The sequence below is a fragment of the Haliotis cracherodii genome, unplaced genomic scaffold, assembly GCF_022045235.1.
Source record: "Haliotis cracherodii isolate W230 unplaced genomic scaffold, xgHalCrac1.p SCAF_11, whole genome shotgun sequence".
NCBI classification, from domain to species: domain Eukaryota; kingdom Metazoa; phylum Mollusca; class Gastropoda; order Lepetellida; family Haliotidae; genus Haliotis; species Haliotis cracherodii.
This window is the reverse complement of record NW_027266266.1, coordinates 30,650,409-30,667,159: the sequence shown is the minus strand read 5'-3', so window position 1 is coordinate 30,667,159 and position 16,751 is coordinate 30,650,409. Positions and strand designations below refer to the sequence as shown.

The 16,751-nt window shown below is 40.1% G+C and overlaps 1 protein-coding gene across 1 annotated transcript in view; it reads right to left on the bottom strand.

Annotated features, from left to right (window-relative positions):
- The window catches only part of LOC139455683 (uncharacterized), a 265,289-nt gene that overhangs the window by 77,952 nt on the left and 170,586 nt on the right, over positions 1-16,751 (bottom strand). The window contains exon 5 of the mRNA XM_071237234.1: positions 13,746-13,892. Within this exon, the coding sequence (XP_071093335.1) occupies positions 13,746-13,892 (147 nt within the window). The remainder of the gene's footprint in view (positions 1-13,745; positions 13,893-16,751) is intronic.

The window sequence follows — 16,751 nt, the reverse complement described above, 5'->3', positions numbered from 1 at the left end:
TATTGGAATGAGATGAATAAGTCTTATAAAGTTGTAAGCTTCTTCACAGCCGTGTAACTATGAATTGACTTTATTGGGTAATCAAAAAAGAGATAGGACCTAATATAGCCACCCAAACCGATCTAAACGGGACCCGAAAGCTTATTGTATGCTATATATTAATATGGAAGTGGTCAAGAACTATACATTGTACTCCGGCCGATTGTGTTCCTGCATTTACTTATTTGGACGGAAAAACGATGGTTTGAAAACGTCCAAATAACGTCGTTTTTCCGTCCAATGACCATTTACGGAAAAAGCGACGTTTTCGTGTTTGCAGTGCCAGTTCATCACTAGATCTATCTATGTGCTAAGTTTGGTGAAGAAATATGGTACGGTTTTCAAGATTTCCTCCAGAAACGAGGACTATCGCCTTTTTCAGTCTAAATCAAAGTCGTTGACATGGAAACTCGAAAAATAATTTTTTTAACAATCCCAAACTATCAAAAGGCACCAGTTCACCACTAGATCTATCTATGTGCTAAGTATGGTGAATGAATATAATACGGTTTTCAAGATCTGCTCCGGAAACGAGGACTAACGCCATTTTCAGTCTAAATCAAAGTCTTTGCCATGGAAACTCGAAAAATAACTTTTTTTTAAATCCGAAACTATCAAAAGGCACCAGTTCAACACTAGATCTATCTATGTGCCAAGTTTGATGAAGAAATATGGTAAGGTTTTCAAGATCTGCTCCGGAAACGAGGACTTCCGCCATTTTCAGTCTAAATCAAAGTCGTTGCCATGGAAACTCGAAAAATAACTTTTTCTAAAATCCCAAACTATCAAAAGGCACCAGTTTACCACTACACCTATCTATGTGCCAGGTTTGGTGAAGAAATATGGTACGGTTTTCAAGATCTGCTCCGGAAACGAAATGTGACGGACGGACGGAAGGACGGAAGGACGGAAGGACGGAGGGACGGTGTCCCGGTATAAACTCTCCCCCTTTCAAATTCTCCCCCCGGAGATTTTATACCGGTACAGATTCTTCCCCGGAGAATCTGTTCTGAAATAAAATCTCCCCCGGGCGGATATATTTCGCGCCAACCTCAATATAAAGTCTCCCCCCTGATTATTCGGTTTGTTGCAATGTCTTTAAGGACTATATTCTTTAAATAGTTATCTTTAATGTAAGGAGGGTTACTTTAAAAAATAGATTATGAAATATGGTCATAATGAATTGATATTTCAGCATATTTTATTTGGTAACTGTACCTTCCATCCTAAAATAATTATAAGACATAATCATACCAAACAAATTTGAATGAAATAACTTAATGTAACAAATACATGTACGGTTACTGTTGTAACTGAATTCAGAAATCTTATCGGTTTTCGGTTTTAACACTAACTACGTAAAAACTGTCAACATATCCACGTGCGCCTCCTGCTGAGGCTGTCCGTTATACTCTGGTTTAAGATCTAAAATATATTCCTCAATACAGGCTACGATTTGAAAATGGTATCAGTGTAATATCAGTGGCTAGAATATCATGGTGCAACCGGCACTCGTGAAGAGCAACCTCCTCGTGGTGAGTGCTGGGTAGCGCTAATAGCTCTTCCCCCGTGTGGAACCGGGGTAGAATATTTCCACAGCACCCCATTGCTGGTCGTAAAAGGCGACCGAAGTGGGCAACCTGTTTGCCGTGGGTTGCGCCCCTGTGTCGGCGGAGGACGGGATTCTGGTAGTTGAGGGCACTGGTTCCAGGAACAGTGTTCCATTGCCCAACACACTACTTCGACCCTTACTTCGCCTAGACGGGTGGAAGGATGGGCCCGGTCCTATCAATCGGCTGGTCATGCCAAGCCCTGTGCATTAAATTGTGTATGCACACTCATGATTTTTATAAATATATTGTTTGGTCTTGGCCAATATATTACATATTTGTACTCATGAATTATTTATGTTACAAATTGCCTAGAGTCTAATGCCAGAAGGCGGTGGCTCATGGGCCAATCTGGTAATGTTGACCTCTGTATTCTATATGTCTCTAGTTTATTGTTATGGGCAGAACCAGCCTGGCAGTCAACTTTGTAGACAAATGTAGCTATGCATGTCATATTTGCTGGAGTATAACACCCCTGTATCCCTGGTGTTTGCATGCTGGAGATCCGATGCAATGTAACACTGCCCTTGTTGGTGCTCGATGGTGGGTGGGGAGCAGTGGTGCTGAAATATTTTCCTTTCACCATGGCCCTTCAATTATCTGGTTCCAACCGTCCAAAACGTAGACATTTAGAAGTTGATGCAGAAACTGATATTGTATCTCAACATATCGATACCTGGGCTCGATTCCTAGTAATAGAGACCCTTGATAAACAACCTATCAAACTCAATCCGTTTGCTGTATCGAAAGCCATTTCAGGAATTTGTGGAGAGGTGAAGAACGTGACTCGTCAACGTAGTGGTTCCCTCCTGGTTGAATGTGCAAAGAAACAGCAATCTCTCAATCTACTATCTGTCAAATTGTTTGCCAATATTGAGGTTGCTGTGTCTGAGCACAGAACACTTAACTCTTGCCGTGGCATTGTGCGTGACTGGACCCGTTGTCTGTCTGACATGTCAGAGCAGGAGATTGTTTCAGAATTAGGACAGCAAGGTGTAACTGCCGTTAAAAGGTTTACCAGGAAGCAAGATGGAGATGTTGTTCAAACAAATACCTATCTTTTTACCTTTTCGAGAACTACTCTTCCTACATCGATCAAAGCTGGCTACATGAATATTGGAGTGGAGGTGTATGTCCCCTCTCCACTCCGGTGCTTCAAATGCCAAAAGTTCGGCCATGGATCGAAATCTTGCACTAGATCCCCAGTTTGTCAAAGGTGTAGTGGGAGCCATGACAGCTCAGACTGCAGCGAGGACCTTAAGTGTAAAAATTGTGATGGTCATCACATGGCCTCTTCAAAATCTTGCCCTGTTTGGATTTTAGAATCTAAAATCCTTAAATTAAAACATACCAACAACATCACTTATCATGATGCTCGAAAGCTGGTTGTTCCCACGCTTCCAACAACTACTTCAAACTTATCTTATTCTGCTGCAGTATCCCGTTCCACTCCAACAAATTCTATCACATGTCAGACAGATCTCACTTGGGTCCACTCTGATCAGCCCCTTAAAATGGCACCCATGAGTCAGACTAAAGGAACATCTACATCATCTTCTGACACAGATGTTCAGCCTCCGAGCGAGCCTGCAAAGCAGCCTGCCCGTCAGCCTGCACAAAGTACTGAACATGCAAATATTCAAAAAAAGGAGAGGAAACGACAAAACAAAAAACAAACTCAAAGAAGCGCATCTCCTCCTGAGGTTCCTCTTACTAACTCGTTTGGACCTCTGGATATGGAGGTGACCCTGTCTTCCGAAGACAGAGGTAGAAATCCTTCTTCCTCACGACCACGTGAGAGGTCACCTATTGAACCACCGTGACTCCATCAAATAACCTACTCCAATGGAATTGCAGAGGACTTAGAAATAATTTTAATGACCTTCAATTATTGATACAGGATTTTAAACCGTCTGCTTTATGTCTACAGGAGACATACCTTAAGAGTACTGACAAATTTGATATTAGGCAGTATAACTGTCATCATTCATATTCTCCCCCAGGCGACAAAGCAACTGGAGGGTCATCTATTTTGGTGAGACAGGGCGTGATTCACAGCCCTGTTTCTATCAATTCAAATCTTCAAGCTGTTGCTGTTCGTTTAACTTTGAACGTTGTCTTTACTCTGTGTTCCTTGTATATTCCTCCATCCACTATGCTTCGACAAACAGATCTTCAAAATCTATATGATCAGCTACCCAAGCCATGCATCATCGTGGGTGATTTGAATGGACACAACCCTTTATGGGGAAGTGTTACCACAAACAATAAAGGGAAAATACTTGAGGAATTCATTTCAGATAATAATTTATGTATCTGTAATGATGATTCAAACACTTATTTACATCCTGCCACTGGAACGTACTCATCTCTTGATCGGTCTCTCACCGATTCAAATCTATTTAATGAATTTGACTGGTCGGTCCATGATGACCTCTGCGGAAGTGATCACTTTCCCACCATTCTTAAAGCTGTGAACCCGAATCCTGAAAACTCGACATCCAGGTGGAATTTTAAGAAGGCCAATTGGTCATTGTATGACATATTGTGCACTGCAAAATTAACCCCTCATCATTTTCAAAATGTTGAAGATCAGATTCAATTGTTTTCAGATCAGCTCAATGAAAAAGCTGATCAAACATTTCCAAAGTCCTCTGCAATTCCTCATATTCGCAAACCGTGGTTTACCTACGAATGTAAACAGGCACGGAAGTGTAGGAAGAAAGCGGAAAAGTACTTCCACCGACATCCCACAGTTCATAATTTAGATCAAGTAAAAATTACAAATGCAAAAGCCAGGCGGGCTTATAAACAAAATAAGCGTCAATCTTGGAGGACCTGCGTCTCCAAAATAAATTCCCGTACTCCTATATCCAAAGTATGGAACATGATCCAAAAAATTAAAGGCAAAGGATCAAAATCTACTGTTCACCATTTGAAGGAAGGTGATCAGTTATTAACTGATAAATCAGACATTGCCAATAAACTTGGTGAAACATTGGCAAAACATTCGTCATCGTCTAATTATGCCCCTGAATTCATAAAATATCAGAAACAACAGGAAAAGAAAAATGTTAATTTTAACTCTGATAACGGGGAAGACTATAATGAAGTGTTTTCCTTCCATGAGCTACGTACAGCCCTTGGGCAAGCTCATGATACAGCGGCTGGTGCTGATAATATTCACTATCAGCTCCTGAAACATTTGCCTGATTCATGTCTAGAAACACTATTAGATATATTTGACCACATATGGACGTCGGGGAATTTTCCTCCTTCTTGGCATAATGCCATTGTAGTCCCTATCCCAAAGCCGGGTCGGGATCATACAGATCCATCCAATTACCGTCCTATATCTTTAACCAGTTGTGTCTGTAAAACCATGGAGCGAATGGTAAATAATAGATTGGTTTGGTTCTTAGAAACCATTATCCTACTAATATTCAATGTGGTTTCCGCAAAAATCGAAGTACTATAGATCATTTAGTACGATTGGAATCGTTTGTGAAAAATGCTATTGTTAACAAACAACATGCTGTGTCAATTTTTTTCGATCTTGAGAAAGCCTACGACACTACCTGGAAGCATGGCATTTTAAAAGATTTACACGAGTTTGGTCTGAGAGGCCGCTTACCACATTTTATATCACAGTTTTTAGCGGGCAGGCAATTTCAAGTCCGAGTGGGTTCAACCCTGTCTGACCATTATAATCAGGATCAGGGTGTCCCACAAGGAAGCATATTGTCAGTTACTCTATTTAGTATTAGAATCAATAGTCTTTCAAAGGTTTTATGTGATGCAGTAGATGGGTCACTTTTCGTTGATGATTTTAATATATCTTGTCGTGGTAAAAATATGCACACTGTTGAGAGACAGCTACAATTATGCCTCAATAAAATACATAAATGGTGTCTAGAGAATGGGTTTAAGTTCTCTAAAATCAAAACAAACTGTATCCATTTTTGCCGCAAATATAAACCGCATACGGACCCAGAACTGTTTTTGGCTGGTTTTCCTATTAAAGGTGTCAAGGAAGCCAAGTTCTTGGGTATTATATTTGATAATCATCTAACATTTTTACCACATATAAGATATCTGAAGACTAAATGTCTGAAGGCAATTGACTTGTTGAAAGTTGTTTCTCATTCAAAATGGGGAGGGGATCGGACAACACTCCTTCATTTATATCGTTCTCTCATCCGTTCCAAACTCGATTATGGCTCCATCATTTATGGTGGTGCCTGTAAAAGCAACTTAAAATTATTGGATTCAGTACATCATCAAGGCCTGAGGCTATGTCTTGGTGCCTTTAGAACTTCACCAGTTGACAGTTTATATGTAGAGGCAGACGAGCCATCTCTTAAACAACGTCGAATTAAACTTTCATTGCAATATGTGACTAAATTATACTCAAATCCGTCGAATCCAGCATACGACTGTGTGTTTAATCCCATGTATGAAAATCTATTCCAATCAAAACCAAAGCTTGTTCCCCCTCTAGGGTTCAGAATTAAGCCACATATTACCGCAGCTACTATTGATCTTTCTACTATCTCACCATACCGGTTACTGTCTACACCTCCTTGGCAACTAGTCAAACCAGAGGTAGACCTGACACTAACTACCCTAAAAAAAGCTGATACAAACCAGTTGATTTATCAACAAGAATATGCCCAGTTGCGGTCAAAATATGATACCCATCGATCTATTTTCACTGATGGCTCCAAGGATGGTGGCAAGGTTTCAAGTGCTACTGTCATTGGAACTAAAAGGGTGTCTTCTAGAATCCCAGATAATAGCTCTATTTTTACAGCTGAGGCCAATGCTATTCTTATAGCTTTGGACTTCATTCAAAACCAATCATCTCAACAGTTCATCATCTTTTCTGATTCCTTGTCATGCCTTCAGGCAATACATAATTGTTCTTCAAATCAGCCGTTAATACTTGACATTTTAGAATTGAATAATGTTCTCGCCACTGCCCAATACGACATCGTCTTTTGCTGGTTGCCCAGTCATGTTGGCATCGCTGGTAACACTATGGCTGATACTGCTGCAAAGGCAGCCCTCTCCAAATCAGTAACACCACTTCTTTTACCATACAGTGATTACAAGCCAGTAATTGGATGCTACATCAATGATCTGATGCAAAAGAAGTGGAACACCCAAGTGGGTATCAACAAACTTATTGTTATAAAACCATCAATAGGGTATACCTACTTGGGTTGCTCTTCCAGACATGATGAAGTTGTTTTGCAACGATGTCGTATTGGACACAGTCGATATACCCACGAGTATCTTTTAAAAGGTGAGGATCCCCCGTTCTGTGTCCCTTGTGATGAGCGAATCACAGTCAAGCATGTTTTGCTTGACTGTGTTGATTTTTCTCTCACAAGGGATGAATATTATCATTCAACATCTTTAAAGGATCTTTTTTATGATATCAGTGCTCATTTAATTCTCGGTTTTTTAAAAGAAATACTATTATTTGATAAATTTTGAATTGTTTTAGAATAGTTGGATATTTTTGTCAACTGAGATGTATGTAGGCAGTGCCACCGAGGGGGTTAAAGCAGTGTAAAATTATTGTCCCCTGACAGTGGCACGTGAGTCCATATATATTGAAGTAATTAATATCAACTAGTGTTTTAATTCCTTGATTGTTTTTTGTTTTTTAATATTGGTTAATATTTCATACAACCACTCGTGACCAAAGTGATGGCATAAATCCTGCTGGGAATCATGCAGGAAGCAAAAGCACTGTAAGTCCCCATGATCCCCAGTTAGGTGGTCTAGCTTTAGTCGCCAGTGCTCTCTAGCCAGGTTTTACTTTCTAATAACTGTATTGACAACGTCTTTGTTTTACTATTGCTCAGGTAAGTTTTATGTCTCCACTGTGATAATTACCTTACTGTTTTACTGTCCTTTGACGACAGAAATTTTAATATAATCAATTTGTTCTCATCGCGATATGGCTGCAATATTGTCGATGCGATGTAAAATTATAACTCACTCACTCACTCATGGTGCAACCAGGTTTCTGTTAAACATACATCATCATAAACTAGCTAATTCAGCACTGATTAAATCTACTTTGTCTTTAAGACTGCGTACGTTTAGATGTATAATCATTAAATCTGGACTATGCAAAGGTCCTGGATTCGGATGGATATCACCGCAGCAGAAGAGAAAAAGTAAAACTAAGAATGATAATCGGAAATTATACAAGCAAAGTAACCCAAAATATAGAGAAATGTGTATCATCTTCCCGAAATGATTAGCATGTAGAACAGATTCAAAAACATCCACCGCCAGCCTGTATTGAACAACATCAACCGGCAACGTCAAAGCAAAGTGTACATGTTATTGTTACAATCGGGCTGGCGGTGAATCTTAATGAAGAACATCTTGTTAAAAAGACACACCGAAACTGATTTGCATAACTGATAACCACAACACATTGCAAAATAGTAAAAATTATACTGTATAACCTCATACTGAAGAGAAAACAAAAACAACACAGATAAATTATATAGCACGTCATATAGAAATGAGATAAGGTAATCTGAGAATGGATTCCTACGTTATATACAACTTAAAAACATATTATATAAAACGAAAGGAAAAGTGGGGACCCCGCCCTCTACCCCGAAAAGAACAAAAAACACACACACACAAGTAAGTAAATGTATATTTAGATAAATATATAACTCAGAAAAAATAACGGAGAGAAAAATAAATAAATACATAAACAAATACACATTAAAACCTAGAGGTATATGAAAAGCCAATGTGTAATGCTAAAGCACGAAGACACGATAAACTGTACCAACATTACAATGTTCCCCGATATGCATGCTTTACCTGGGTTACATACGGGTGATCTAAGTTAGAAATATATGACTGATATAAATTCTTTAAACACGGTAATATCGAATTTACTTGGATTATCGGTTTTTTTTCAAATGTGCTCCATTCAAGAAAAGTTATATTGAATTATGTATTTACTCTCCCCCATGTATTTTGCTCTTTTATGTAAAAGCTTTTTACACATTTTATTCACAGATTCTTTTGTTTTGATTTAATGCAAAAAAAGGGCTTTACAATGTATTTTGTTTCAACAGTTTTTTTATACATAAATATATGAATGGGGATTGACAAACAAGCTTTACAAGCTTTCATCCATCTTACTTAAAATCACACCAACTTCTAAATGCCACTGAAAGAAGTTAAGCTTTACTGGCTTAATGTAAAAGCTGCCGCTCTTTAGGCTGAGATTCCACGAGCGCGGTTTGCTACGCGGTTTGGGGCACGTTTAGGGAGGCGGTTGAAATGCTACACAAAAACTATGCTTAAAAATTCGGCGACTTAGTTTCCATAGTGCGCGGTTTGGTGTTTATGATGTAGTATTTCCATTGGCGCGGTTAGGACTGCTCGGCTAAAAAAAAAATCGAACAGTGCTCGATTATCTTGAACCGCGTGGTTAGCCCAGCGGTTCTACCCGAGCCAATGGTAATTTTACAGAATAAGGCCTAATTTCCTTTGAAAAAACCCTTGCAGGGCGGTTTGACTGGAGGTGCGCGGTTTGAATTTATACAGAGATTTGTATTACATTTCAACCGCCTTCCAAAACGGGCCCCAAACCGCGTGGCGAACTGACTGAATGAAAGTGTTTTTCATTCAAAAGAAACACGTCAGAAAGATATATTCTTAATTGAAATATGAAATTTAGGATTTTTAATATAGCTATTGTTTGTTTGCATTATTGAAAAGTAAGCTTATAAACGTAATATTAATTTATAGAATGTAGTACACACACCCAAAATCATTTTCAAACGAACTATTCCAACGTGTCACTTCATGAGGGTGTCACTGCTGGTGTCACCCCGAGACAATGGGGCTGGCTTTTCACGCCGGGGTGTTTTCATGTAGGGAAGGTGGTTGAACACTTTTGTACCACTTATAATCCCTTAATTGGCATTTAAATTTTACTACCTCTAGTTAGTACCGTTTTAAGTGTAGGATCCAGTGAAATGCCTAAATACTGCATTAGCTAACAAAAACAAGAAATCCACTGAACCCGAAACTGACTCACTTAAATTTTTACATGCCAACAGCCATGCACGCAAGTAAACGTTGTTCAGAAGCTGATATTCTCCATCAAAATATACCACAAAGACACCACATAGCAAATGCATTTTTAGACAATTACAATTGTTGAACAGCATGACAAGCCGCGTTTTATATAAATAGTCCGGGGGAGAAAATATTCCGTGAGTCCTCGTAGAAAAGTCAGTGACTTGACTGTGTGTTTTCTTTGATGAGAATGTTTCTCACCGACATTAGCGTGTAGGGGTGTGATGTCCTGGGCAGGAAATGACAGTGTTTTGACTACTCGTCATTCATTAATTAACGTGTTGGGCATCCCTAATTAACCTTTACTAATTCATGTTAATCCAACACAGGATGTTTTCTGGAAGTGGACAATCGCGAATGTCATAGGGCTGACACGACACGTGTTAATAACTATCCTAGAACTTCTAAAGTTACTAAACATTCTTTATATCTAACGACTAGTTTTATATCTATCTATATACCACTTTAGTGTCTCATATTGCGGTAGTTAAAGAAAAGACAGTGCTCAAAGTGAAGCCCTTTTCACTCCACATTCTCAACATCGTCTCTATCAGAAGTGTTTGGCTTGTCTATAGATGTAAACACATCTGTGTGTTTAAAGTGGATTTTGACATCCCGGACCAAGTCGGACCCAACACAAGCCAAACACTTCTGATAGAGACTGTGTTGAGAATGTAGAGGGAAAAGGGCTTCACTTTGAGTGAGTGATTTAAAGCTTTAGGTCACAGCGGCAATATTTCAGCCATATCGTGACGAGAACATTTATAATACTGACATTAAAATAAACAAGCATGAAATACTCACATCCCCCGCCAATATGACATGTCGGGGGTGTGCAATGCATTAGCTCCTGTGAACTATGTTCACTGGGTCTTTTTGTAAAGAAATATAGTACGTTTTTCAAGATCTGCTCCGGAAACGAGGACTAACGCCATTTTCAGTCTAAATCAAAGTCGTTGCCATGGAAACTCGAAAAATAACTTTTAAAAAATCCAAAACTATCCAAAGGCACCAGTTCACCACTAGACCTATCAATGTGCAAAATATGGTGAAGAAAAATGGTACGGTTTTCAAGATCTGCTCCGGAAACGAGGACTACTGCCATTTTCAGTCTAAATCAAAGTCGGTGCCATGGAAACTCAAAAAATATTTTTTTTAAACATGCCAAAACTATCCAAAGGCACCAGTTCACCACTAGACCTATCAATGTGCAAAATATGGTGAAGAAAAATTGTACGGTTTTCAAGATCTGCTCCGGAAACGAGGACTAACGCCATTTTCAGTCTAAATCAAAGTCGTTGCCATGGAAACTCGAAAAATAACTTTTTTTTAAATCCAAAACTATCAAAAGGCACCAGTTCACCACTAGATCTATCTATGTGCCAGGTTTGGTGAAGAAATATGGTACGGTTTTCAAGATCTGCTCCGGAAACGAAATGTGACGGACGGACGGACGGACGGCACCCATTCCTATATCCCCCTTCCACTTCTTGGCGGGGTATAAAAAACAGTCATCGACGGACAGTATAACAACTAGCATATCACAGTTTATAAGTAAAACTAATTTAGAATAATTAAAAGAATAACTTATTATTCAACAATACATTATAAAAACGGGCTAGAGATCGCCAGGGCTTCACGTTGAGCACCTTGTTTTCTTTAAATACCGCGATCTGTGACACATGTCCTGCTTTACTGTATTGATTTTTCCAACACAAGAGATAAATATTTCAGTGTTAAAACAAGTAAGGACCCTTTTAATGTTGTTAATTCACATATAATATTGTGCTTTGAAAAAAAAAAGGAACCTGTTCATGAATTTTGATATGCTTAATGTATTATTTTATAAATTGGTAGTGCTAATTAATAACTTTTTGTTAGTGGCTGTTCCCTCAAGTGGGGTTGAAGTAGCGTAAGGGGTAGAATAGGTCTTCAGCAACCCATAGTTGCTGTAAAAGGCGACTATGATTGTCAGAAAAGGCGACTAACGGGATCGCTCGCTGACTTGGTTCATACATGTCATAGATCCTAAATGCGTGGATCGATGCTCATGATGTCAATCACTGGATTGTCTGATCCAGACTCGATAATTTTACAGACCGCCGCCATATAGCTGGAATACTGCGGCGTTAAACAACAAACAAACAAAGTAGCGTAAAGTTATTGTCCCCCAAAGAGTGTATGTAAGTCCCATAGCATTCGAAGTAGTTTTGTGTATGCCAGCCTTTTAAACGTAGTATATTCGTCATGTTAATCTTTGGTTGAACTGGTAGACTGTCGCCAGTGACTAAAGGGATGATATAAATCCTGCCAGGGTCCATGCGGGAAGCAAAAGCACTGTAAGTCCCCATGGTCCCTTGTATGTTGATCCCCCTTTATTTAATGACGATCTCTAGCCCATTTTTATATTGTGTTGTTCACTCATTCTTTCTGATTTTAAATGTTCCTCAACTAGTTTTAAATCTAATCTGTGATATTCTAGTTATCGTACTGTCCTTCGATGACAGGTTTTTAGAAAGTCTAAATATATGTATTATTAATGTATAACTTCTCGTCACGATATGGCTGAAATATTGCCGATTTGACGTTAAATATTGACTCACTTACTCACTCACTCAGTGCCCCTAATTCTTTTTTTCTTAATTTTTTTCTCTGTTGGGTACATGGACTGTAGATTGATTTACTTCCTGGTATGGCACTGGTTGTGTTTCGGGCAGAGGTTTTTTTAGCGACTCAGGCAGAGGAATCAACTGAATCTCGGTCTGTGTATCAGATGAAACAGATTCTTCCAAAAAATGGACTACAAGATAGTTTGTCTGTCCAAGACCCCTCCACTGTCACAGACCACACCGACGACCCATTCTGACACCACGTCATCGTCGGGACCGTCTTCAGTGGGCAACACAGCACCAGCAGTGGAGAAGAGTCCTCTTCTCAGACACGAGCCGTTACTGTATCTCAACATCAGATGGCAGAAAGAGAGTCTGGATACGCCGTGGGGAACCTCATTCGGATGCTTGTGTTGTTGACTCGTGGGGTGGTCCGAGCATCATGGTGTGGAGTTGGATTGGTCTTGCAAAGAGGGTCGGCCCTGTGGTCTTCCAAAACATCGGTCCAGGGAGAGGCAATGGTGTCACAGCAGGTCGGTACATTGGTCAAGTCTTGATACCATACGTCATTTAGCACGTCGCCGCAACCACGAGTTTCAGCATGATAACGCCCGTGCCCACACTGCGAGAGCAAGAAGAGACTTTCTCTAGCAGAATGGCATCAGAACCACGCAGTGTCCTGCCCTCAGTCCCCATTTAAATCCCATTGAACACCCGAGGTACGAGTTTCAAAGACGGCTGAATGACGTCCGACAACTGCAGCTGAACTGCGTCAGGCATTCCCCAGAGTGTGTGGTCAAGTGCCTATGGCCTTCATCAACCGCCTCATCCATTCCATGTATCGACCGCAGTCATCAAAGCACATGGCGGACACACGAGACTGGTGTTGTGTTTCCCTTTAAGAACATTTGACACTTCAGTTGTTACCTTGATGATCAGTTGTGCCAAGTTTCATCTTTTTAATATGTCTCATATATCTATCCATGGTTACGTTTCTTTTGCGGTTCAGTATACATATGAGTTTGTAATAGGATAATGTGGGTACTGCTCTGCAAACATAACCGCCCCCCCCACCCCCCCCCCCCCCCCCCCCCCCCCAAAGAAACAACAACAAAAAACAACAAACAAACAACAACAAAACAACCGCATGTAACTGCCGATATCAATGATATCCAATAAATGTCCCAGGCAGACGCAGACCTGCGTTGGTTGTCAGCCTCTAATATTTGGTAAGCAACGTCCATACTTTAGGATGTTCATTTCTTTGGGAATTGAGTATATATATGGGCAGTCTGCTTTAGTGAGGATGTGCGTGGATGTTTGCTACAAACTACAAACAAGCGGTGCTTACCAGGATCGACGCGGTCCCACTGCACACATGTGCATGCTGGACTCTCCTCAAAGATTGTGCCATCGCCGCAGTGCATCAGGGTCCTTCCAGTACTGCCAATTTGATAGTATGTCAAGGGGTTGAGAGAATTTGCCATCAATGTGCATTCTGAAAATATTAAAAGTAACAATATATCAGTACACATTGTACGATTTATGGAAACTAAGAGATTTATCATATACTCTTGAATTGCCGCCGAGCTGATATTATAGGCGATAATGTTATTATAAAATATATCATATTGAAATGATTTTTCTGGTATGGAAACATTGAATAGGTTGGTGTGCATCCCTTTGCGATTGATGATCAGTGAGTGGGTCATATCGGCAATGTTTCAGCTATTGAGCAACGGGAATTGATAGTCAAATCAATTTCGTTCATGTTTGAGGCAGACTGCATATTATACACGTCGCGTTAGGAACTCAACACTTCATTCAGCAGACCCATGCTAGACAGAAAACATGACTAAGATATTGCCGATGTGTTGGTCATGTAGCGACCCAATGCTAAACAGGTAAAAATAGTAGACTTTCATGACCGTTGTGTCCAGTAGCTTCCGGTTATCATTTCAATGATTGCTTATTCATTATGTTTATGCCTTATTATTAACACGAACATATTTTTACTAATATACCAATTCACATACAAAACGACATTTAGACATAAAGAAAGATTTTCCCAGAGGTAGGGTACAATGAAACCAAAACATCAATTCTGATACGGAACGTCTTGTATCTGCATTTCGAAATCGCAGCAACAAACTACGAAACTCTTTATTTGTGACTTTTTGTAAGATGTAAACAAAATGAAAGGGTGGTTGAACTTTTGAACATAGAACAATTGTCTAAACTATTCACAAAATATGATGTTTGCTCTTTTACTCCACGCTCAGCAGTATTCCAGTAACATGGGTACGCCGTCTGGTACAATGACCCGATATCAGCTGAGTAACGGGGATGGAATATTGAAAGATTATTGTCCTCTGATGTTCACACGTATGTCCTAATAGTATCAAAGTACACTGCCAAAATATAATCATATTTGAACAATGTTTTAACCGAAGGCTAGTATTGAGTGCAAAATATGCCGGAGATACATTCGTCACGACTCGCCCCTTTCCGTAACCTGCAAGAAGACTGGACGAGTCTTCTTGCAGGTTACGGAAAGGGGCGAGTCTTCTGGACTGGACGAGTCTTCTTGCAGGTTACGGAAAGGGGCGAGTCGTGACGAATGTATCTCCGGCATATTTTGCACTCAATACTAGCCTTCGGTTAAAACATTGTTCAAATATGAATTATATTTTGGCAGTGTACTTTGATACTATTAGGACATACGTGTGAACATCAGAGGACAATAATCTTTCAATATTCCATCCCCGTTACTCAGCTGATATCGGGTCATTGTACCAGACGGCGTACCCATGTTACTGGAATACTGCTGAGCGTGGAGTAAAAGAGCAAACATCATATTTTGTGAATAGTTTAGACAATTGTTCTAATCGATGAATGTTATGCGCGAAATAACGACAAACCAATCAGAATGCGCATGTGATTTCAAGTTCTTCGTCAAAGAATCCCTAAGAAATAATTTTTGATTTTACATATGTCATGCATCTAAAAATACACCCAAGACACAATTAAATGTGCTCAATCATACTGTATAATTCCTCTTGTCCATATGTGCTTTAAATTGCACCTTAAACATATATGATATGCACATGCACAAAAGTTAAGCGCCCGTGTGGGAATCAGAAATACGAAATTGATGATGTATGACTGAATTAGGCTTCCATAGTTTCATGAACCCAAATTTGTCCAGATTCCACAAGGAAAGCGTGCTGTGCGTGTTGCTGCAGTTCCCCTATACTATAAATAGTGAAATTCAAGTTTCAGACACGTGGTTGCATTTTGCTTCATAGAGGTTGAAAATCGGCCATGGTGAGGAGAAAGTTAACGAACGCTGAAAGATGGCAAGTGACAGGCATGAAAAATGCTGGCAAGTCATGCAGGGCCATTACAAGACAAATGGGTCCTCATCACAGTGTTATCACTCGTTTGATTGTCAAACCAATGATGTCAATGACAGGTATAGGTCTGGTAGGCCAAGAAAGACCTCTAACAGAGAGGATAGACGTCTTTTCAGGATAATCAGACGAACTCCATTTGCCACTTCAACAGATTTAAGACTGTAGTGGATTACCCATCAGAGACTCTCGACAATGACTGTAAGGCGTCGCCTCAGAGCGGCTGGTCTGATATGGTGTCGTGCCCGTAGTCGATGAAACTTGGCCAACTGGAGAAGGATCCATTGGCCTGACGAGTGTCGAATGCTGCTACGAACTGTTGATGGTCGAATACGTAATTGGAGGCAACGTAACACTCGTTTTTCACCAAGGAACACCCAGAAGGCCTTAGCTTGTGGCGGGGGGTCTGTCATGATATGGGGTTGTGTTTCCTTCGGCTGCCAACTTCCGCTGGTGACAATTCGTGGAAACCTGAATGGCCAACAATACCAAGATGCCGTTCTTCGTCCAGTGGTAGTCCCTCATTTTGACAACCATCCTCTTCAGACAAGACCTGTTTACATGGACGACAATGCTAGACCACACAGATTTCCCACACTGGCTTATATTGCCACTCTTCCTTGGCCGGCCTGTAGTCCGGATCTTAATCCGACTGAGCATCTCTGGGACATTCTTGGCCGGAAAATCAGACATCGTGATCCCCCAGTTCAAAATCTCGCTGGACTTGAAGCCGCACTTCATGAAGAATGGATATGTTTTCCTCAGAGAAGCATTCAACGACTTGTAATGAGTATGAGGCGTAGGGTTGAAGCTGTGGTCAATGTACGTGGATCATACACACGTTACTAACGTTTCTGTCTTGCAATAGACTCTGCACTCCCTAAGTGACACCTGATAAGGTCTGCTGATATCATGACAGTTACATGACAAAAAAATATTTTCAA